This window comes from Saccostrea echinata, unplaced genomic scaffold (assembly GCF_033153115.1).
Source record: "Saccostrea echinata isolate AGI-Se365-2 ecotype Australia unplaced genomic scaffold, CSIRO_AGI_Sech_v1 ptg000062l, whole genome shotgun sequence".
Lineage (NCBI taxonomy): Eukaryota > Metazoa > Mollusca > Bivalvia > Ostreida > Ostreidae > Saccostrea > Saccostrea echinata.
Genome location: NW_026889811.1, coordinates 2,133,721 through 2,158,314, shown reverse-complemented (window position 1 = coordinate 2,158,314; position 24,594 = coordinate 2,133,721). Strand labels below are relative to the sequence as shown.

General features: G+C 34.2%; 1 protein-coding gene across 1 annotated transcript; it reads right to left on the bottom strand.

Moving 5' to 3' along the window:
* Positions 1-7,268: 7,268 nt before the first annotated feature.
* LOC133175455 (carbonic anhydrase 2-like) lies at positions 7,269-17,843 on the bottom strand. Its single transcript, XM_061310557.1, has 8 exons — positions 17,735-17,843; positions 13,126-13,155; positions 9,935-10,105; positions 8,375-8,523; positions 8,146-8,238; positions 7,896-7,959; positions 7,649-7,806; positions 7,269-7,492 (listed from the first exon to the last, which is right to left on the bottom strand). Exons 1-8 carry the CDS (start codon positions 17,802-17,804, stop codon positions 7,280-7,282), a joined length of 948 nt encoding a protein of 315 aa, XP_061166541.1. The 5' UTR covers positions 17,805-17,843; the 3' UTR covers positions 7,269-7,279.
* Positions 17,844-24,594: the final 6,751 nt, after the last annotated feature.

The following is a 24,594-nucleotide window of genomic DNA, read 5'->3' as shown; positions in this document are numbered from 1 at the left end:
CACTATTTCTTCATGGTTATTCCTTGAATTTGGTTGTCATAACTTTCTTTAATACATCACCTTAGCTTGTTGTGTTTTCTTTGTTTAGATAGCCGCTCAAATTAACGTTCAAATATATGTGTGTCATTTCCGGGAAGATAACTCTGCACTTTACAGTAAAACGCGTTTAATTTCTAGCTAAAGAACTTTTATATTTTAGTCTTTGATCGATAACGCTACAGATCCCGTAATACGGCGCAAGATTTTCTGCGGACGGTTGGGCATCCTCGCAATGCCACAGGGGTCCTGAGTCAACAAGCTGCCGTTGGTCTAACGGCAACGTGTTGACTCAGGACCTCGATCTGGCATTGCAAGGATGACGGTTGGGGAGAATTTTTCCATTTTCCAGCATTTGTCAATCAATCAATCAATCAATCAATCAATCAATCAATCAATCAAGTTCTACCTTTCATTCCTTAATTCTAGGCATATTCTTTAACTAACCTGTATGTCTTATCCACCTCCTAATACTTCATACTCGTCTCTACAGAGCAATAAACACGTTTGTTTTGAAAGTTTTTTGTCGGATGGTAGAAAATTAAAAACAAGAAAACGAAAAACGAGTTTATGGCTCTGTAGAGACAACTTTAAAGGGTTAGGGAGTGGACAACGTGTAGAAGTTGGTTAAAGAATATGCCTGGGATTAGGGAGCGAAAGTAGCTGGAAAGTGGAGAAATTCTTTCTAAATTCTTTAGTCAAAGACTAAAATATAACACCATAACGCTACAGTTCTGCAGCTTATGGCTTTCACATTTCACATGTATTCCTTGTGACAAGACCTTTCTTTGGGGACGAAAATATTTGACCTCTTGACCTTTGAGTATGATCCACTTTCGCCAAATCAAATTTTACAACACTGAAATGTATGGACATAATGAACAGTATTCAAGCTCAAATTAAACAATACAAATTTTGGAGCAGAGCAAACACAGACCTCTAAAACATCAGAGGTGGGATCAGGTGTTATGGAGGAGTGAGCATCCCCTGCCGACCGGTCACATCCTCGTGTGCTCCTTGTCATGATCGGGTAATAACGGAAAAATCCGTGGACAATTCAGTATGTTAATAATGGTCTAACAATTAGTATGAAAAACGTCAGTCAGCTCTTGACTCAATGATAAATTTTAATTCCTGATAATGTCATTGTATCGACCATAAAACTTACGAAATGACGACTTTAAACGAGACTGCTGATATTCTTGTTTCATCAGCTTGTTTGTCAATAACTTGGTTATACGTAGAACATGCTCTTGCGTATAGAATCAACTGAGAAATACAAACCCCATATGAAGGTATATTGCTGCATATAGGTAAGGGAAGTTGGCGATTGAAAAGTTAAAGTCATCACGTTTATCATAAAGCTTGGTTGTTAGATTACCATTAACGTCTTTTTCTAGTAAAATATCCAAATATAAAACAGATGTGTCAGACTCTGTGGTATCTTTTATTTCAAGCTCAGTGGGATATATCGTAACGACCTACGAATGAAAATAACCATTGTTAATTGACAGTACGTCGTCGATATATCTAAATGTCGAGTTGAAGGCCACAGCAAGTGTTTTCATGCATTTTGCAAATGACCAATGACAAGATAAGTAAATTTACGAGTTCCATTTTTATTGAAAAAGCTGTCAATACGAGGGGCATTTGAAAAGTTCTGAGAACTGCTTGCTAAAGTATTAACCATTTCACAGACGTTAATAAGTTTTATACCATTGAAAAGAGCTGGAAAATTTGCACTTATATGAATGTTATTTTCTTATTTATGACGTAATAGCTTCAAAAATAACGTCAGAATCTCGAATGTTTAGCATACTGAAAAGTCACGTTTTTTGTCTACATGAGAACATAGTTAAAGTGCTGTCAAAGGCTTCTTTGAAAAGATATTTCAAAGAAAATTTGCCTGGAAGTAGAGTAAGACTATAAGAATGGTACGGTAAATCAGCAATTCCATATTTTATTTCTTTGCTTGATTAATAAGCACAGTAATGTTATCTAAGGCGTTCATAAAAGATTTGTATTTATATGATATAGCTGAATTTTCGGTCTATTATAATAGCTCTCCACTGTATTAAACAAAACATTTTCTATATAAAACTGAAGTGTAATAATGCAGTTTTCCACAAATGTATCTTGAGTATCAGACGTACAAAATTCTTCCCCGGACAATTTTCTGTGCGTATTTTTTCATATTATTTCAACTTCAGCAATCCAAAACTCAGTATTGCTTTTGACTTTCGACTCAAAAAAAAAAAAAAAAAAAAAAAAAAAAAAAAAAAAAAAAAAATCAAAAAAAAAAAATCTGAGTTTCATTGCCATGTACAATCTTATTTATTTTCCATGATTTAAAATTTTCGAACATATCGAGTTACTGTGGGGTTAGAAGTACACCGGCGCCATTTTGGTTTTTACGAGAAAATATGGGACATCCTTAGCTTAACCTCTCTTGAGCTTTAATCGTTCCCACAAAATTGGTTATAACACCTGACGAATTAATGCCAGAAAATTTTGTAACACCGTCCACTATTCTCCTGTGATTGTAAACTTTGTGTTTTTCTCACAGCATCGTCTTTTTTACCCAATATTTTGCGCGAGATTCGATATTAGCATGTTTGACACACTCTTAAACCACCTCAGAACTGTAAGAGCTCCTGAATATAACCTTCGTATGATAGACTATAGTCTATGTTAACATTCTTCCAACGGGTAGTTGTGTCCGTTAGCGTGCACCCGAGTAACGAACAAAAGCTGACTTTAAAAATTTTACTTCATTGAAACTGTGTCTCTTGTTACGTCATTTTTATGGTCAGTATGCTAGACATTCGAGATTCTGACGTCATTTTCGGAGTTATTACGTAATAAAAATTACAAAGTGACCTCACAAAATGTGTATACTTTTGTGATCTGTTCAATGATACTAAACTCAGTTATTGCTAGCGCTCTCGAGGGGATTCTGGGAAAACTACTGTAGATAGACTGTACGATAACAATTTCGTTTTGTCATACAAAAATAGAAATGATCCGAATTTACACTGGCCTTTCCTGTCTGATATGCGCGAAATACATTTCGTAGGTTAGAGAGAGTCAATACCAGTCTAGATCCGGATTCCGAATTTTTTTTTAATTTATTGTCTAACCTACACATAAAAGTACAAGAAAAAATTTGGCTATATAATGCCAAGATTCTAGACATCTAGCTTTCCTTACAATTTTACCACCTTAGTGGATAATTCCGGCAAGCTCGGAAAATAAACAACAACAACCACAACAATCTTTTTCAGAGTATGTCGGAAAGACATGTCAATTTAGTGTTTATCATCTGAAAATACATATGATCTGAAGTTTCGTGTTTTGTTGTCTAACCTGCACGTAAATGAACAAAAAGTAACAGTAACTCGGGTCTTATAAAACCAAGACTGTTATTTCTAAAGCTGTAATGAATACATAGCTTTTCTAATCTACCTTCATGGATCTTTCCGGCAAGCTCGGAAAACCGCGGCAACCTCGGATATGTTTTCCGAGCTTGCCGAAAAGGCCCAAAGGTGCTCATTGGTTCTATTGACCTTTTATTTTTCACCTCGAAATTGAAATTACAGTAAAATACAGAATGCTTAAAGCACAGTTAGGAGTTATGCCATTGCCGACGTGAAGCACACTCTTAGATTCACCATTCTGAATTGTGACCCCCCCCCTAAACTCAACCCCCAGTGCACCAATCTGCCTTCCTATTAATAATTAATCGATTCAGCAAATTTAACAAATGGTTCAGATATCTTCTTCTGTATTTTATTATGCTACAGCGATAGCTCACCAATCTTTTTAAAAGATAAGCTTGTTACCGTTAAACGGTTAATATTTTTTCGAACAGTTCTCAGAACTTTTCAAATGCCCCTCGTAATATCAAAAAGCCTGCATTTCAATTTATCGTGGGAAATGGTTGTATATTAAGTTGAAAAGTCGTAAGTTTTTTTTTTAGTTGTTGATTTCGGTAAAATTTTGTGATTTCAAATTTTCCAAAAGTTCCTTGGAATTTTGAAGCATCCACATCTGATTTACACCACTTCTCGAATATATTGTTGCACAGTACTCCTGAAGTCTCTCCTTCACTACTGTTAATATTTTAGTGAGGAGTTAAGAAAGAGGCTTGGTAGAACATTCACTGGAACCCACTCTGTATCTTTGTATGTAAGGACTTTTACGTATGAAGTTTCGGAATCCAATATAGGTATGGTAATTCAAATTCATGTTGGTTTTTGGAAATAATAAAAATATTCAAAACTGACATATGATTTTTTGAAGAATTTCCTCCTTAGAAAGGGAGCTTTGGGTATAAGTCGGATTACCACTTCTTGAATTAAATCCCAGTTCCTCTAAAATACAATAATGAGCCTTACAATGAAAAGAAATCTGCGTTGACATCGCACTGCTCAACGTCACATCTTTATGACGTTATTTCTCTGTTTAAGCAAAATTGCCATAAGGCCCTTTTGTCATGGGCGCAATCAGTATTATCGAAATGTCGAGTTGAAGGCCACTGCAAGTTTTCTTCTCGTATATAAGTTTTTGAAATAAATTCTGCTTCATACAAATCCAAAAACAGGTCGGCTAACAAAGGAGTACAACTAGTGGTTATCGGGATTAGTTTCCTGGAAGACTTGGTCTCGGAAGACTACATAAATGTTGTCAATCAGAAACAGCATGGCAGCATCCTTCTAATATCAACTTCAGAGTACTTGTGTATAGAATCAGAGTGACTTTTTATGAGGTTATTTTGTTAATGACCAATCACAAGACGTGAAAATTTCTGGGTTCCTTTTTTCTTGAAAAAGCAGTTGCCTAATATATCAATTGCAAAAAACTTAGTTTTTATTTTATCGCGAGGAATGCTTGTATAAATGCCATGGAGGAGTGAGCATCCCCTGCCGACCAGTCACACCCGCCGTGTGCTCCTTGTCATGAACGGGAAAAAACGAAAAAAAATCCAGACATGGAATAAAAGCCAAATTCTTCCAAAATGCAATTATAATTATAATGAGCCTTACAGACAAAGACAATATTGTTCCAGTCTGCTGGAACTGTTACATATTGTTCAAGTAGTCACTGTAGTATTATTCTTTCATCACATTCAATTTAGTGAAAACGGCGGGATAGATGGTTCACATTTTGCCTTTTAATTTTGATATATTTCTAAAACATTTAATGCATTTTGATAAAGTGTTCAGGTCTTTCTTTTCATTATCCCAACGTTTGGCATAATTTACAACAGAATTCATGATTAGAAATGAAGTTCTGTCGCCAATTGAAAGTTCGGGGCTCCCTGTATTTAGGACCTTTTACGATGATTGATTTTAAGTCTTCACTGAGTTTGAAATCTTTGCCCCGATATTCTTTTATTAAGTGAACCTTTGGTTTCACCAACATAAATGAGCCCACAAGGGTACATTCTATTCCGTAGACAATGTTAGAGGATTTGGAATTCAGATTTCCCCACGTTTTTTGGTACAGAAGCTCTGTCTAGTAAGATTACAAGAAAACGAAGAGCTAGTAAAAAAAATATCAAGTTTTTGACAGAACATTTTGAAATGGAACACATGAGATCGGAAAAGGAATTGTTAAATGTATCTCTAATAGAAACATTGCATTCCTTCAATTTTTTGTATGAACTGTTGGTTCTATACCAAAACTGGGAATCTGAAGATTGTAAACAAGACATATGTTTTATACTCCTGAGGATAATTTCTGGGAAATATATGAATGTTTTGTCATAAAAGTGTATTTTCGGGATATAGTGGGTCTATGCTCTATGTTTTTGTTAACCGAGGAATGTATATTCTACGCATACTTTGAGTATACATCAAAATGGAGCGAAGACCCACTGGTATGGAAAAATTGTGTTTTAGTACAAAGGGTTGATCATCTGTACCCTCTTTGGTGTATGTATGCTATTTCATCCTTTGTGAGATTGTGAGATTGTTCCGATCTGTGGAGATTTTTCTTAAAGTAAAAATCTCATACCTTTCAACAATAAGGCCTACATGTATGTTCTTTGATTTTTATTAATTGGAAGCTCCATGTATATAGACATTTCGCACTTTTTTGCCCATCTTCTTTTTAGTTGGTCTATTTTCGCTGAATTATTAATTTTATTTGAAAGACCTTATATGGTATTATCTTTTCACGCAAGTAAAATAAGAATACACCACAATTTAAAAATAGAAGAAGCTTCCACATAACTGACAGCAGTAATTTTTTATCCTGAAGAAAAACATGACATTGGCATAACCTTGTTACTAAAATTAAACAGTCAGTTTTATTTATCAATGTGAGAAATTCATGAATTTTTCAATACAGTATAAAGATGACAAAAACCATCCTTTATAATGCACATCTTTAATAGGCTTTCTGTTTTCAAAATCACTCAATAGCAATCAGGAATCAATGAAAACAACGTAAAAGGAAGGTATGAAAACTGCATGCATCATAAGAAAGAAAAGCATTGTCCCTCGATAAAAAATTAAATTAAAACAATTTTCAATAATTTCTGGAAAACTAGAATAAACCTTCTAAAATTTTTAAAAGCGAGCGCAGCGAGCGGCGCCAAACACCGCTCGTCACTGCGAGCTCTTACGCAAAGCCTGGGCGAAGAGAAAATTCTGACTTTGCACTTTGTTCCAAACGAATTTTTTTTCCCGAAGTAACCGCTGGACCCACAAACATTTGTGAGTTGCATCTCGCCGTAAACTACGTTCTCGCGGAAACAACATTATATTAAGTTCATCTGAACCCACCTTGATTTAAAGGATACCGCAGAAAATAGTTAGAATTAACTTTTTTCTTTTAAATAAGCACTGTTTAGGCTTCGGATTGGTAATGCAACTTGCATACGACGTCATTTGACGTCAGAGTCTAGACGTACCAAATTGAAGAAACGGATCTAAATCGAAACTGAATAAGTACCTGCGTTCGCCGTTGCGGTCGCGCTTTCAACATATTATGATTAAGATAGCACATTGATAAGTCATTTTTTCGGAGGCATATTTCCATTTACAAAGCACGGGATCAAAAGAAAGAAAATCTAGCAACAACTTGAACCGTTTTTAATTTTTATGATTTGATATCTACTAGAGTCCATACAAATATATTTCTAGACGAATATTACATGTAAAATACGTAATTAATTTCTGAGATTTAAATGAGATGTTTTAATGTCATCTTTTGTTAAACTGTATATAATTCAACTCTATAAAAAAAAAGCTGTGATCATGAAAATAATGCTAAGTGTATATATATTTAACCAAATATTGTGCAGTGTTGTAGAGAGAGATATGGCGCTAGGATGGCTTGTGTAAACATAGCGGTGATTGAGAGGTTGTGTTGGCCGGAAGTCGTTAGATATGTCTCGATCTTCCTCATTGGCGTAGTTCCGGTGTACATTATGACGGAATTTCATCAACTGAAATACCAATATTAATACCCAGTTCCATTCACATTTGGGAATAAAGTTATGTATAAATAGTAAAATATTAATGTAACACCTTGTGTGTTTTCATTTTAGGTAAGCATGTAGTAATGAAAGTTATTGGATATTTGAGTTAGCATTCATACGAACCTGGTCCTCGGAAATTTTTATGGTGTCTTTAAAGATTGTCCAGATGACACTTTCAGAACAAGGAGGAGTGGTTAGGCTACCATGGTAACGAAAGTAAACCTGTAGGTCTTCCGGAAATAGCCCAGCCAATGGAAATGTAGTCAGATTCACGTGATCATCTGTTTTTCATATAATGTATTGATTTAAAAGTTCAATGATAACATGTTGAATAAATGTTAAGAAAAATTTAGAGAATAACGAAAACTACCTTTATGAGCAATTTGGTAAAAATGTTGAATGATTTCATCAAAATGGTGATTTACTGTTCCTACCTATAAAGAAAATTATACTAAAGCCTAGGTAGGTACAATCATTTTATATACCTGTATGTATACTTGTATGTAAAACACAGCTATAGGTAAACTAGTACATTATTTTCAATTTTTTTCACATGTGCCATATAAATGTATATCACAAATCTGAAATCACATTTAAGTTTCACTTGAATATTCCTTTACCTCAAATAAGAACGCCAGCACGTGCAGTCCATTTGTCTTATTCATTGCGTCAGCGAAAATGTTGTACTTCGTATTGTAGTGTACCACGTGCATCTTTAGAACATTTTTAAAAAGCTAATATGCTAGATAAACATGATAAATAGCAAGAGATTGTTGTTCTTCTATCTTTATTGTTCTATTTTAGGATTGGTTGAAGGGTATCTTGCTTTGAAGTGTATTTTGAGTTTACCTCCATGGGGAAATGGCGGTCGTTGATGTCGTGTTCAGAGCCTCTCTTGTCTTCAGAGCCCCAGTGGAAGTGAAACTGTTCAGCCCGGTAGGTGTCGCTGACGCCTCCCCCTGATATTGACATCATATTACCCAAAAGGTCTATTTGTACTGAAATAAAAAAAAAAGTGAAAATAAAAGAAAACAGGAAGAACAGAGTGAAATAAATAATTTTGAAAAAACTAAAGCACCGACAGTCATACGTTGCCCCATGCTTGATTCAAATCAATGGTGTTAGTAGGTTTGACCTTTTGATTAACAAGAGGCCTCAGAATCTCTAGACATTTTCTGGGGAAAATGGAGAATAAACGTATTGCAAGCATATTCCACTGTTACATGCTGTATAAAATATAAGGAAAGTAGGTTCAGCAACCTCATTATTTATAGTTACTTTTTTCTCCAACAAGTTCTTTTATTTTCCTTCAATCAAAAAAGGATCTTTTTGATATCATAGACAACTGGGTTTGTTTTTCAATAAATTGAAATGAAACTCGTAAATGTACATACCCTGTAATTGGTCATGTTCAAAATTATATTTTTAAAAAAAATCTGACACTACACAAGTAGTTTCAAAGCTGATATTAAAGATATAATGCTCGAGTTTCTGATTGTCAATATATATGTAGTTTTTTGGAGATCAAGTCCATTCTGTTGGTATTTCCATGCATACTTTCATGCATCATCCATACTTTCCATGCAGACCTATTTTTGTATTCAAGCAGATTTTTTTTATTAATCTACATGGAAAGAAGAAGTCTCTTGCCTTGACCTTCAATACGACATTTAGATATATCGATGGTATTTTATCAATGATCATTTTCCTTTTTTATTTCTAGAACTCTGAGAACTCGGAATATGAGACACCACAAAATCTGACACATCTGCTTTATATTTGAATGTTTTCTTAAAGAAAAACTTTAATGGCAAACTAACAATTAAACTAAATGAAAAAGACAATTGACTTTAACTTTTCTATCGTCAACTTCCCTTATTAATGAAGCAATTTATGAAGTTTGTGTCTCCGTGTTGATTCGGTAGGCAAGATTATGTTCTACCTACTAAAATTTCAACGAGGCAAGCTATCGACAAATAAGCTGATGGTACAAAGATATCAAAATATAAATGAGGGGCTAGTGCAGTTTGATGAAGTGTTCTTTTCTCACTGTTTTTTTTTTTTTTTTTTTTTTTTTTTTTTGAATGAATAAGATAATATTAATCGTATCTTTAAAGATAATGACAACGTTTTGTTTTGATATTTAAAAAAAATATGCAAAAAGAGGGGTTTCATTAGAAGACAAATTCTTTTTCTCCACCTTGTTGAACATTTATAACGTATATTTTCAAAAGCAACTTCTTTGAAAATATTTCGAAAAAATTCTTACTTCATTTGTACTGCTTTTTTTTTTTAATTTTCATAAAGAAAAATATGTTAATCAAAATTTTATGCAAAAGCACAGGTAACATTGGTCAAGAAGTGATGGTTGCAAACATTCTTAAGCATATAACACCTAAAACATCTTACCTGTATGCCCATTGTTTTTCATGCTCATCTTGACTTTGTTCACTTTGTCATAACCTGTGAAGTTGAAGGCTGTCAGAGTTGTGTCAAGGACAACTTTAGATGTATCCACAGAGATGGGGGACTGGCTGGTACCTCCACATTGAGGGTAGTCTTTTACCCATGTTGAGGGTCCTTGATCAAGAGCAAAATACAGGTGCTTTTTTAGAATGCATGAGAATGCATGATATTTATTTATAGATTAGTAGCATTTATTTCCCTCTCTACGGAGTTATTTATTAATACTGAATTAATACTGAACCTCTGTAAAAGAGAAACTTCGGACGTTCTTTGCTACAACATATTCTGGAAGTAGTATAAATCAGATTTGGATTCTCAAAAATTCCAAAGAACTTTTAGAAAATTTAAAATTACCAAATTTTTTTTAAGTCAATAACATCAAAATGTATGACTTTTCTACACCTAAAACAACCATCCCTTATATTAAAAACTAGGCATTTTGATATCATAGATAACTGCTTCAATAAAAATTGAACTCGGAAATTTTCTGATCTTGTGATTGGTCATCAACAAAATTACTTTGTTAAAAATCACTCAGATTCTAAATAAAAGTACACTGATGTTGATATTAAAAAGATGTTGGAGTTTCTCATTGACAACATTTATGTAATCTTTGGAGACCATGTATTCAAGCAGATTTGTTGGAATTTTTTTCCAGTTGTGCTCCTTTATTATAATTAGTTGACTTGTTTTTATATTCCTATGAAGCTGAATTCACGAAACTTTTACATGACAGGAGGGTGACACATGCTGTAGCCTTCAGCTCTATATTCGAATATATCGACGACGTTTTATCAATTGACGTTAGTTACTTCCATTCGTGTGTCAAGTAGACTTGAAATAAAGGATACAACAAAGTCTGCCACATGTTTCGTGTTTTGATGTTTTGCTGGGTGTGGACGATGGGGGTCAACTAACAACCAGATTGTATGACGGGCGAGATAACTTTTCCATCGTCAGCTTTCCTTGATTGTTTAGTGATGTTCCACTATCACCTGCATATGGTATCTACGTCTCCAACTTATTCGATACTTAAAAGCATGCTCCGAGTACAACTGATTTTTAAACCGAGCCAGGTTTCTGACAGATAGGTTGACGTAGGGGAAATTCAGCAGCCTAGTTTGAAGTCAGCATTTTATAGATTCTACGGTCGTTATAATGACTTTGTGCGCAAATATATAATCATTATTGGGTTGTGTTTTGACTGACTTGTTTCAGACATATTGTTAAGCTTCTGTTTTTACGCTTAATTTGACTCTGGAATATTGATGATCTTGACTTTAACTGATTTCAAACACTTGAATAGAGAAAATGAGAAGTATTTTAATCCTTACTAGCTGTGTATTGAGCTTATAAAAAGTATTTGTATATAGGTTGGGTTTCTTTGATCACACATTTTCTACGCATTATAATATTTAACTTGCAATTATTAATTATCAAAAGTTTACATGCTAATTCAACATATATGTATGTATAAAAGGGCACAATTTTTTTCAAAGTATTGTTTGAAGGATGTCGCTCTGTGGTTTTTATTAATGTACTAGAGTATTTATTTACATGTAATAAAGGTATTTGAAATGAAATATGTGGAGATGACGAATAGTATTCGAGCTCAAATGTCCATTAAACATTACAAAATAGGAGCAGAGCTAACACGGACCTATAAGACATCAGAGGTGGGATCAGGTGACCATGGAGGAGTGAGCATCCCCTGCCAACCGGTCACACCCGCCGTGTGCTCCTTGTCATGGTCAGGAAATAACGGAAAAATCCGTCGACAATTCAGTGTGTAAATAATGGCCTAAGAATTAGTATGATAAAACTCAGTCAGCATTTGAATTAATGAAAGATTGTATTTGCTGACAAGGTCATTGTATAGACCATAGAACTTACGAAATGATGACTATTTGAGGTTTAAGTATACTGTTGCTTAAGAATATATAGAAACGAGATCACAGCTAACAGTCAACAGATCATTGGATGAAAGGGAAGTCAGTTGCAGATCGAACAGTTGATAATTAGTTGTTTGATCGATTTGATAGAGAGTGGTTGGCCATCTTTTTTCACTAACACCTCACGGCTGGTTGATGGCTAGTTGTCCGCTTTTTTATGAACGTAATGACTTTAACTTTTCTATCACCAGAGTCCCTTATTTATGTAGCAATATATCATTATCACCTGCAGATTTTGTTAATACCATCCAGTTGATTCGATAAATAAGAGCTTGTTCTGCGTTCTAAATCTAGGCAGGATATTGATTAACACGTTGACGTTACCAGGATATCTGCAATCTCGTTTGAAAAGAAAAATATCTCAAAATCTATGGTCAATAAAATGCACTTGTTTGCAAATGCAACCTATGGTTAGTTTTACTTGAAACTTGTAATACAAATTACTAGTATTAGGCCATCGTTTTCATACTATACTGTTTACGGTACCCGATCAAGACAAAGGGCTCGGTGGGTGTGACCGGTCGACATGGCATCTGATCACCTCTGATGTTTTCAGGGGTGCCTGTTTGCTCTGCTCTGAATTTGTAATGTTTAGTTAGACTTTTTGAGCATAAGTACTGTTTGTTATCTTCACATTTCATAGAAAAAAAACATGACAACTCTCTCATTCCCATGGATTATATTTTCAACCAAGAGCTTTGTGATGTTCAATTGACAGCGTACCGTCAGCTAAATACAATGTATTCCTTCTGAATTTAGCGTTCTTTTTTTTTTCAAAGAAGGTGGTGTTCAAATATGATCAGACATGAACTCTAAAGCCTTTTTTTCATTCGAAGAACGGTCATTTATATTCATTTAAACACAAGCATCTTATCAGCACCTAACTACCAAAATATCCAAAGTTTATATGCTTTTTCATCATTATATCAAATGAATTATTATATTATATTTTATTTTGCATCATTATATTAAACGAAAGCTTATTTTAATCTTTGATTTTAAAAAAGTCATACCTTGAACATATCATTTACTTGTCAACTAGTTTTATGATATAGTAGACTTTTATTCTACACTGTATTTAAATTTTTTCAGCAGGAATTCCAGAGTAAATAAATTTTCTGAAACTTAAACAGATCACATAGGTATGATTTTCTAATTTTCATTTAATAGGAATCTACTTACCAATTCCAGGTGCATAGCCCCACTCATTACCTATAAAATTAAACATACAGTTGAATATCATGCAGAAAGATAGAGACGATCATTTCCCAAAACATTAAACATACTTTTGAAATTCATAGAATCTAACAGACAAGAAAATATGTTATCCCTGTATCTTAAGGGAATGTTCATTAAAACGATGTTTGTTTGGTTTTTCTCTCTACTGGATGTGTTGAAATTCCCTACAAACTCAGTACTCAGTTGCTGATATTTGACATCTCGCAATTGGCCATAAATCTGCAATGATGTTTTGTTTGTTTGTTTAGTGTTTTATGTCCCTCTCGAGAATTTTTTACTCATATGGAGACGCCACCACTTGCCGGTGGAGAGCCGCAAAAATTGACCTATACTCGGCGCCTAGGGCCATTGAGCAGTGAGGGATCTTTTTCGTGCCAGCACCTACTGCGACACGGGACCTCGGTTTATACGGTCTCATCCGAAGGACCAGTCTCCACGTCCCACAGTGGGATTCGAACCCGCGACGTAAGGATCAACTCCTTACTCCGCGACTCTAGAGCGAACGCTCTAACCACTGCGCCACGCGGGCGACACTGCAATGATGTACCAGCGTTCTTTAGCCTTTGATATAACTGACTCTGAATGTGTCGAACCTAAAACCCCAATGTAACTTCATGTTTTATACAATTTACCCTTTTTAAAGATGTTTCTACTTACAGACACATTGCACATTTCTAGACTCAGACAGTCAAACAATTTGAAAAAATCTTTAATGCCTTAAATCATGGGAAATATTTTAATAAGATTTCTTCTCTTGAATATTACGAGGTATTCGAAAAGTCTGTTTATTATTCAATATATATATATATATATATATATATATATATATATATATATATATATATATATATATATATATATATATATATATATATATATATATATATATATATATATATATATATATATAGTCAAGTTTTTCTACCGAGTGGTGAAAGAAGACAGATGGGTTAAGCTAATGTAAATGTAAATATATGTATATCAACTAATTGATATGTTATCATTCTGTTTTTATTATTAAGTACAGTTTTATTTAAGTCTTTTTGTGTACATCAATAAAACCATTAGCTTCATTAGAAACAAGGTCTGAATCAAAACAGTGTGAAGTCAAAAATTTGATTGTGAATTTTTGGGAAAAATGACAACAGCTAATAAATTAACTTTTTTTTCTGAAATCTTCAAATATAAACTCCCGATAATAGCCTACCTCCTCCCGCGTACACAGGAGACATTAAAAAGAAAATGTTTGTCCAGATTAAAATTTGACAATCTCCAGTCAGCATACATGTAGTTCTAATTTCTATCAGCTAATTTTCACGAAAGATCAAATTTGTCTCTGCGCGGGTATTTTGAACACATTTTCAGCAGAAATTGATTTGAAAGGAGCCAATAAATAAGATTTTGTTTATTAGAATAATAAAATAGGATTATATCAGTGCAGAATCGCGTGAAGGACATATTATATTGGTTATTGGCATTCAATAAGTGTGCCACTTTTATGCCTATCATCTAAATAAATACCATTCCCTTGGATGGAAAGGATGAATAGATTAGATATTCTCTTTGATTTTACATGTCGAAAAGCCAATAAATGTTATTATCTTATAAGAAACCTAACTTCAGATATATTTCAACTAGGAAAAAATGAAGATTAATGAGAAGTTGAATTGATTTTTCTTTTCAAAATATTTACTAAACTTGAAATTAAGGCATGAATGCGAGAAAAAAGTACCCTTCATAAAATTATAATTTAAATTTAAAATAGGTTGTATAGGAATGAAGAGCAGTAATACTTAGCTTGTCCATGCTAAATAAAAATATTCAACGAAAAAAATATTTTGTTATTAGAGAAATCAAATTACTAATATTATTCTTTCCCATAAAAAAAGTACGACCACAAATATGGATTTGATTAAATCTGGACGAACATAAACTCTTACAAACAATCCATTGATCAATAAAGTTTCCTGTAAATACAGATAATAACTGTGAAAATAATAAATTCTCCTTGCGGGGAGGGCTCTGTACTTTAATATATTTGTTTTAATCTTGATATAACAGGTCGACAATGATAAATAATATGTTTTAATGTGGATGTAGAGGAAAGCAGTAGTACAAACTTCTTCAAATCAAAAAATATGAAATTTCTATGATTGATAAGATATGGCTCCGTGTTACTCATACCACAGTGTAGACAGACATAATTAGATAAATACCTGGCCTGAAGCCGACTTCCTATCACCTGTTACCTTTTTAACATTTATAATGCTTCACCATCACACGCTCTGTGTCACCTATTCTAGTGAAGTGATTATAACATTCAAGGTCATATAGAAGTTTGGTATCAGGATAGTTTATTTTGTGTATTGTGAAAATGACTGAATTTCTTTTTTCTCACTTTCGATTCCGTTTTCTTAACATGGGTTTTGCAAAAGAGAAATGAATATGAAGATAATGAACAGTATTCAATCTCTAAAGTCCAATGAAACGATGTGTAGTATGGAAAGGAGGAATGAGTTAATATACATTGAAATTCATATATATATATATATATATATATATATATATATATATATATATAATGAAAAACATATGTCTGGATTGGGAATCGAACCCGGGACCCCTGCATTACTAGTCAGGTGCTCTAACCACTGAGCTGTCCAGGCCGATGTCCTCAGTCCAGCCTAAATTCCTACAGATGCAAATTTGGAGCAGAGCAAACAAGGACCTCAAAATTTAGAGGTGGGATCAGGTGTAATGGAGGAGTGCATGAGCATCCCCTCCCTACCGGTCACACCCGCTCCTTGTCATGATCGGGAAACAAAAACCGGAAAAATCCGTAGACAGTTCAGTAGAAAACAAAACATAACAAGGACATAAAATCGAAAAATTTATGTTAGCTAAATTCCACGTTTTAAATACTAATAATAAAATACAGTTGTTGAGCTGATAGGTTTTATATTCAATCTGGACATTTTGACGCATTGAACATTAAATTCTTATATTTACATATGCTGTGTTTTACTACTTAAACAACTATGGAATTGATTTGAATGCCATCTTCGTGTACAAATTCAAGCCACAGACCTTGCTTTAGGCCTATGCTCAAGCGAAAAATATTATATTTATAGGGGGAATCTCGCACTAAAGTGACGTCACAATGTAGCTTATTAATATAAGAATAGAACGATATAGGGCAGCAAGAAATTCAAACATTGAGTATATTTTCGGTGCTTTTAAAAATGTTAAATGTAAATATAAGGATATTGTTTTTTATTAGTGTAAATTATTGGTGTGTAAATCACACAGACTTGCACGTTGCTAACGCGCTTCATGAAATATGCCTACTTGCACTTCATGAAAAAGATGCTTATGTGACATATCTGTGTGATTTACACAAAACTTAAAAACATCCCTTAATTAGCCATGATGATATATATGCAGACATCTAAGCATTAAACATTTTTATCAATCGTGATGTCATAAGTTAGTTATGTTGTCAAAAATGACGTAAATTCGACATCAAATATGGAGATTTAACAGTAATCAAGTTCAAAAGTCCAAAAAAATCCAAATCAGGAGCAGAGTAAATACGGACCTCTTAGAATATCAAATGTGAGATCAGGTGCCATGGAGGAATAAGCATCCCCTACCGATTGGTCACACCCGCCGTGTGCTCCTTGTCATGATGGGGAAAACGGGAAAATCCGTAGACAATTCAATGTGTATAAATAATGGCCCCAACAGTTGGTATGAAAAACGTCAGTCAGCATTCAACTTAATGATAGATTGTTTTTGCTGACAAGGCCATTGTATCGACCATGATGGCGGTAAACGAGACTTGATATTCTTGTTTCATCAACTTGTTTGTCAATAACTTGCCTCGTTTTAGAAATTGTTCGCACGTAAAGCATGCTCTTGCAAATCGGATCAACTGGGAAACATAAACTCCATATGTACATATTGCCACATAAGTAAGGGAAGTTGACGATAGAAAAGTTGGATTCATCACGTTTATCATGAAGTTTTCTTGTTAGGTTACCGTTAACGTCTTTTTCTAGTAAAATGTCCAAATATGAAAACAGACGTGTCAGGTATCTTTTATTTCAAGTTCACTGGAATATATCGAGTCGACATTTGAATGGAAGAGAGAGAGAGATTTTGAAAAAAAAAAACCTCGATATCAATTAATTATAAAATAAATAAACAGTAAATTTTGGTATTTAATTGAGGAATTGAGTGGACTGTTTGATTAAAATCATTATTTCTTGATATGCAAATTAGAATACACAGGGTTAAACATATTTTTATATACTCGGAAATTATGGGCATCATGAATTGTGAACGTTAATTATATGAATATAAATTACTTTCATCAGATAAATAAATACTGCATTTAATTTTATTATGTCACCATCTTCCATTCTGAAAAATTCTATCTGAGCGATTGGAAGCCCATCCACAACAAATCAGGGTGTAACATTCCATCCAACAATATACAAGTTAATATTTAATTTAAAAAAAATAAATAAAATTAAAAAAAAAAACTTACCACTTCCCGATTCCGTGTTATTTATCCAGGAAGCTAGAACGAGCAGATAAAAAGGTAACACCCGGTGCATGATATCTTTTCAATTACTCGAAAATTGCATTCAATTTTCTTATGTATATCTGCTCCCAAGTGTGGACGCTACAACACAAATATTCGTAAAGTATTCACAATTTTTGGTATTGATGATTTTTTTTCTATTGACTTTGTTCATGTGCCAGGGCATTGGATATGACTTCCAAGAAGGAAATTAGTCAGATTTATTGCATTATATACCTGTATAAACTGTAAGAGTGGAAGGGTCTTTCCTCGATTTTATCAGACAATGGAAATAATTTTCACCTTTGCTATGAGAAATAAAAACTTTTTCGGCTACAATGATCTCCTCGCGGCAGGCTATGCAATATTCACGAGATCGTTATCATTGAAGAATCAACTTTGTACTGAATGCTTTATCTTTAAGGTTGTAGACACAGATTTGTAGTTCAAAATCTATGTTCGTTTTTTTTTTACATGCCCTAATTTGGTCGTTGTTAAAATGCACAACGCAGCTATTTAAGAATTAGAAAATGAGAGACCATTTGATACACAAACGAATCAGGCCCGTTAGAACGGTTTCAAAAGTGCTGGTGGGGGGGGGAGGCAAAAAAACTTACTAAAAACTAGGGGAGGGGGGGGGGCAACATTCCAAAACAATCTGACGATCAAAAAATAATCATAATCATTACCTGTCCAAATCCTGGAATTTTCTTACAGCAACAAAAAGTGTGTGTGTGTGGGGGGGGGGGGGCAACCAGCATCTAAATGAAAATTTACTATTTTACTATGCGTAGCAAAATACTATACTAAGAAAAAGTCTGAAGCTTGTATATTTGCACCCCCTCCCCCCGCGTTCTACGGGCCTGTAAATATACAAGCTTAGAGTTTTTTTTTCCTTTTTTAGTTTACCTGAGTGGAGGCTCACGTAAGATTTTTTTGTTTAATGATCTCCGTCTGTCATAAGTCGTCTGTATACCGTGTACATTTTCGACTTCTTCTTCAGAAACAGTGAGCCAATTTCAATCAGACATGTCGCAAAACATTCTTTGGTGAAGATGATTTACCACTGTTCAAACGAAAAGCCATGCCTTCTTTCTGGGGGATATAATTAAGAATAAGAAGATAATTAGGGGCATCATTTAAAAATTTTCTCATGAACAACTGAGCCAGATAATATGAAACTCATATGAAAGCTTCCTGACATAATGTGGATTTACTTTTGTTCAAATCATGGCCCCTTGGGATACGGTAGGGGCTCAATAGGGGATAAACATAATTACATAAAAATAGGGTAAAATTTTTAAAATCTTTTTCACAAGAGAAGCAGGGCCATGATAAGTTATATTATTAGGCAGGTATCCTGAGGTAGTGAAAATTCAAATTAGTGTGAATATGTAGGGGATAAAATCTTTAAAAATCTTCAGCTCATGAACAGCAGGCTAGGGATAAGGAAGCTTCCTCGGGTAGTGTAGATTCAACTTTGTTCAGAACAAGTATATGATCAGGCCACAATAGTGCTTCAAGGTTTACATGGAAATATATAGAAAAAAATCTTTAAAAATCATTTTCTGAAGATCAGATTGGTCATGATTAGTCACATTTATATTGAAACATTTTCAGGAAGTGTAGATTCAAGTTTTTTATCATATCATGGTCCCCAGGGTTAGGGTGGGTCTACGACTGGGTATCAGAGTTTTATAATGAAGAATGTAAGAACAAATCTTTTCAATAGCGACAGGGCTAAATTAAATAAAATTAATAAGCATTTATACCTATGTTATATAAACTTTTGTTAAATTATGGACCCTGGGGTTAGGAGGAAGGCTAAAACTGAAGATTTTTTTTATTTATATATTGCATGTGTTCAGAAAAAAAATACTTTAAAAAACTTTTCTAGGTGGAACAGAAAAGCCGTGTTAGTAATATTGATATCAGAACATCCAAATGTTTTGATCCTGATTGGGTAAAGCCAGGATTAAGTTGGTGCCACAATATTCGGTTTGTCAAATTCTTTTATGAGAATAAAGAGGGTAAAAGTCCTAAACATTTCTGAGGAACAGCAATGTGTATCAGGTAAGCGTTGTGGCCCATATAACTCTTATTATTCTAACGATAACATTTCATATTAAATTTTTATTTGCTTTTTACCCAATACAATGTTACAAAGGATTTTGGGTTTAATCCGAGTACACAATAGCAATGATGTGTCAGTGTACATACAGAATACCGCTTTTTTTATCCTTCGTGCAAGTGTTCCTCCTTAACGGAAAAAATTATCGGTAAATTATATTATACCGAACGAGGTTGAAAAATGACGAACTTTTTTATTTCTTAAAATTAACAGCAATTATCAGACTTTTCGCATATCACTGTAAAAATGCCATAAAAACTAAGACCGCCTGGTTTGACTTTGTCAACGCGTTTTAGTTCGGGTTCGAGATTTTTATTAAATGTCTGGAGTATTTCGCTTATTCTGTAAGTCTTTACAAGGTTAGCTTTTTAAAAAAAGCTGAGAGTCAGCCACTGGAATACAGAAAGTTTCTTTCATGCTTTGTGATGGTATATGACTTGTTTTATTCATCATGTTGTGTTTCTTAAAAGTCATTGTAATCTACATTAAATTCGCCTAATCGTTTTCTTACTTGGAACACAATGTTGTATAAATAATAAAGCATAGAATAAATTTTAGTTAGACTACATCGTGATCATTATAATGACCTCCAATTAATTTCTCTTGGGCGCGGACATCAGAGAAAGTTCGTCTCAGAAATGAACAAAGCCAGTTAGAGCCCAGTCATTGAACGTTGACGGATGTATACGAGGGTTGTCCAAAAAAAAAAAAAACGCGAACATTTTCAATATTTTTTGTTTCACTAATATTATAAAGTTAAAAATTGGCATGCATTAAAATCAACATTTTTGAAATAATTCACAGAAATTTCAGTAAATAATATCTATAAATAGATTTTTTTTTATTTTGGTAAAGGAATCATTCAAAACAGCTGCCGGCGCAACACCGACGACGTCAGAACGTAATTCGTGGAGTTTTTGAATTTGTTCAGGAATCGTGCGTCTTTAAAAAATCGTTTATGCATAAATTCGATAGTGCATTTTATTTTCTTTTAGTTACCGAGTTATTTATTTCACACGTGTACTGCAGTTAAGAATAAATCAAGGATTAAATTCTTTTAATAAAAAATTTCCCAAACCCGATCATAAACCTAACTGCTCGAATACTTAACGATGGTCTCCATGCATGACGTCCAGCTCTAGCCTTTTCAGTTTATCGTCTTTTTTGTTGGTCAACCAAACGCATCTTCCATCGGATAACCAGTCCATTCATATTTGAACCTCTTTTACTATGTACGAACCTGTGATCGATACATGTATTTGTGTCGTTCCCTCGTTCCCAGCTCTTTTTCCGTATGAACAGGAGTCAAACCCCGCTCCACACAACACATAGTGATAATTTGGTGCACCGCATTATCGCTCGACATTGCCATTTTTAGCAATATCTAATTACATGTATAAGTGTTTGTGAATATAACGTAATATTTTTGTTATTTATGAAGTCAGAGTATTGATTTTTTTTTTACACACGAGTACTCTAGATCATAAAGTTTCTATAATTTTTGTCACATTATATATCCGTATAGCCTGGTAATAAAGAAAACATTGCTGTCAATGCTATTTTTGAATGTCAAGAAATTGCCGTGCGCCGGCCACCGATATTTAACACATTGAATGATGTTTAAAAATGCAAATGGCATTGAAACCTTGTTATGTTTAGCCAAAATTACAAAAAAATAATTTCCCAACTTTATGCAAAAATGAATAATTTTGGTCAGGTAGTTTATGTTTAAAAAGTTCGCGTTTTTAACAACCCTCGTACATTTTCATTGTTAAATTCTATAAATGATATAGATAGTGATACAGAAAAAGAAGATAGACTTTGGGTTAGCTTGTTTTAATTATTATCAAATAAAAGTTTTTAATCGTGCGAGTTCCAGGCAATGCATGATGGGGGGGGGGGGGTGCATAGTACATGTATATTTAAATCAATTTCTTAGTTTAAGCATCCATTTTAGTGTTATTAAGAAAGAAAAGAATTGCTTCCAGAATAAGGTAGTGAAAGCCATGGAAAACAATTCAAACTGGAAATTCAAAATATGAAAATATGTTTATACATGCAGTGCGTATATACCCTAAAATGTAACTGATGATGTCTACCATCAAACCAAAACTAGATTAATTAACATACTGGATTTCATCTCTCTCACTCTTTCTCGTTGGGGGGGGGGGGGGGGTTCCTGTCTATAAATTCGCGCAGTTTCTCTCAACTATCGCAGTTCTACTGTGGTCATTTTTTCATCATCATGTAAATTATAAAAATCTATCTCTGATGTTTTCATAACTTTCATCATTAAAGTGAAAAGAGATTTTTTCACTGTTTTGGGACCTTTGTAGCCCCGTACATGTCTTATGCAAGGTATTGATCGCGGGAGTCTTGCATCAGGTACACACAAATCCTTGACTTGCAACGGCAATTGAGGGTTTATATATATCCAATTGTTATATGTGCTCAACATACAAACTTCGCATCTTTTATAAGAAACACTGAAATATTTTCATAGAATTATATAAAACAGCGCAAATTTCCTACTTAGAACAATCTATGTCTTTAATTTTTCGTCGAGAACGAAGCACACTCACGGCCTCGATCTATTTATAGACTGTATTGTGTGTGAAGAAGCACGCCCTCTGGTTGGAGTAAGGTGTAAATCTTTTCCCCAGATTTCCAAATTACGCAAGCGCACTTGCAGTTTCATCCCACCGTAAATAGTCAGCCCGTGGGCTGACTAATAATGAAAAAAAACACTGGCAGATTTAGAGGAGGTTCCGGGGGCCTGCCTCCTTTTTGTATCCAAAATATACACAAGATTTAATAAATCATTTTTTAATGTGGCTTTGGGCCCCTACTCCGACCCAAAACTGGTCGGGCCCCTAGATAGAATGTTCTATCGTTAAAATGATAAATGTCCTACGGACCCGGTTTAACGATAGAATGCGTTCCGTGTATTGTCTATGTAGCAAAGAAAATACGGGAGATAACTCTAACTCAGTGCATTTACTATGAAAAATCCCGACAGTTCCGAATGTCAACATTGTGTATAAATTTGAAACGAGTAAAAAACGTTGGTGAAAAAGTGTTGAATTCTTCCATTATATGGATTAAATTTTTAAATGAAAGGTATTTACTGTCTCAAAAAGGCTTGTTATGATTAATTTGACTGTTATTTTCAATTCAACTTCATTAATTTTCTCAAAAATTGTTCCGGAGCGATTCTGCAATTTTCTGCTACATTACGGGTATATTGGAGGCATTCTAACTGTGGTGAGGGCCAGTCCCGAGACACAGTTAGATTATTCTAACTAGTCGGGTCCCCTTTTCAAGATTCCTGTATCCGCCACTGAAAAAGAATGTGTTGTTCTCCTGGATGTCGATATCTGAATTACATTTTAATTAAACATCCTGTCTAATATATCATGGGCGTCCATAATAGGACGATTATTTGTTTTTTAGAATAAAGTGGTTCTTACAAATATAAACGACTGAATAGAACAAATGTTAGTTTAGTTCTTTGCTTACATAATCTAACTTTAATAAATTAACACGAAAGTCGTGCGATCGTATACAACATGTACAAATACTCAAAAGCAATCTTTCATGTTTAATGAACATATAGGTGAATAAATTTCCTCTCATCACTATACGTATACCCCCATCCCCGAAATAAATAGAATGTTTTCCTTCGCAGTCGGTTATGTAAGTACAAGTGAGGATGGAGCTTTACAGAAGCAGGTGATGAATTCCGAGAGAAAGGCACTACCTATTTTATATACATGTACATTCCTAGGGACCTGGTTTTCTGACATGTCACTGTTATTCAAAGACCTAGCTAGAAATTCTCTCTCTCTCTCTTTGAAATACAGGCCCGTCGATCGTAAAAAAAAATGACAAAATAATTTCAATTTTTAATAAGGATCTCATCTCCCAAGCCAAAGGCCCAAGTAAGCTTTTCTGTTCATAATTCTTCATCTTTGTTTGCTTTCTTGGTGTATATAAGCGTTATCGTCGTTGTCGTTCTAAAGCTACTTGTAAATTTTTCTCATTTTTATTTTATCAAGAACCATTGGGCCATAACAACGAAAATTAACAAAGAATATTTTTGGTAAAGTTTTGTTCAAATGAAGGGTCACTTCCTCTTTTAACGGATACATGTAGTAAAAATTATATGGGGTCCAGGCGCAGATCAAGGATTTTTTTTCCACGGCGAGAGGTGGGGGGGGGGGGGGTGTGATCCCAATAAAAAAAAATATTTCAATCCAGAAATTTCTTGACGAGCCAAAAAAAGAAACTCTTTTCCCAAACGTGAAAAACATATTTCGTGTGTGTGTTTGTGTGTGTGTGTGTGGGGGGGGGGGGGTCGTTGACTTTTAAAGCTTCATACCTAAGACTTTTCATACCATTTTAACACAGATCCGCGTTTTCGAGGAAGGGTCCGCGTTTTCTAGGGGCGGTGAGGGGGGGGGGGGGTTTCATGGCCACTTTTACTTGGTTTAGTATATACAGTTAACTGCCCCCAACCCCCTCTAGATCCGCGCATAGGGTCATTTGAAAATAGTATTCTCAAGAACCCCTGGATTAGAATGAGAAAATTTCCAACATAGCATACATTCATTTTTTATGCCCCCGTATCGAAGATTCAGGGGTATATAGTTTTTGCCCTGTCCGTCCGTCTGTCTGTCTGTTTGTCCGCAAA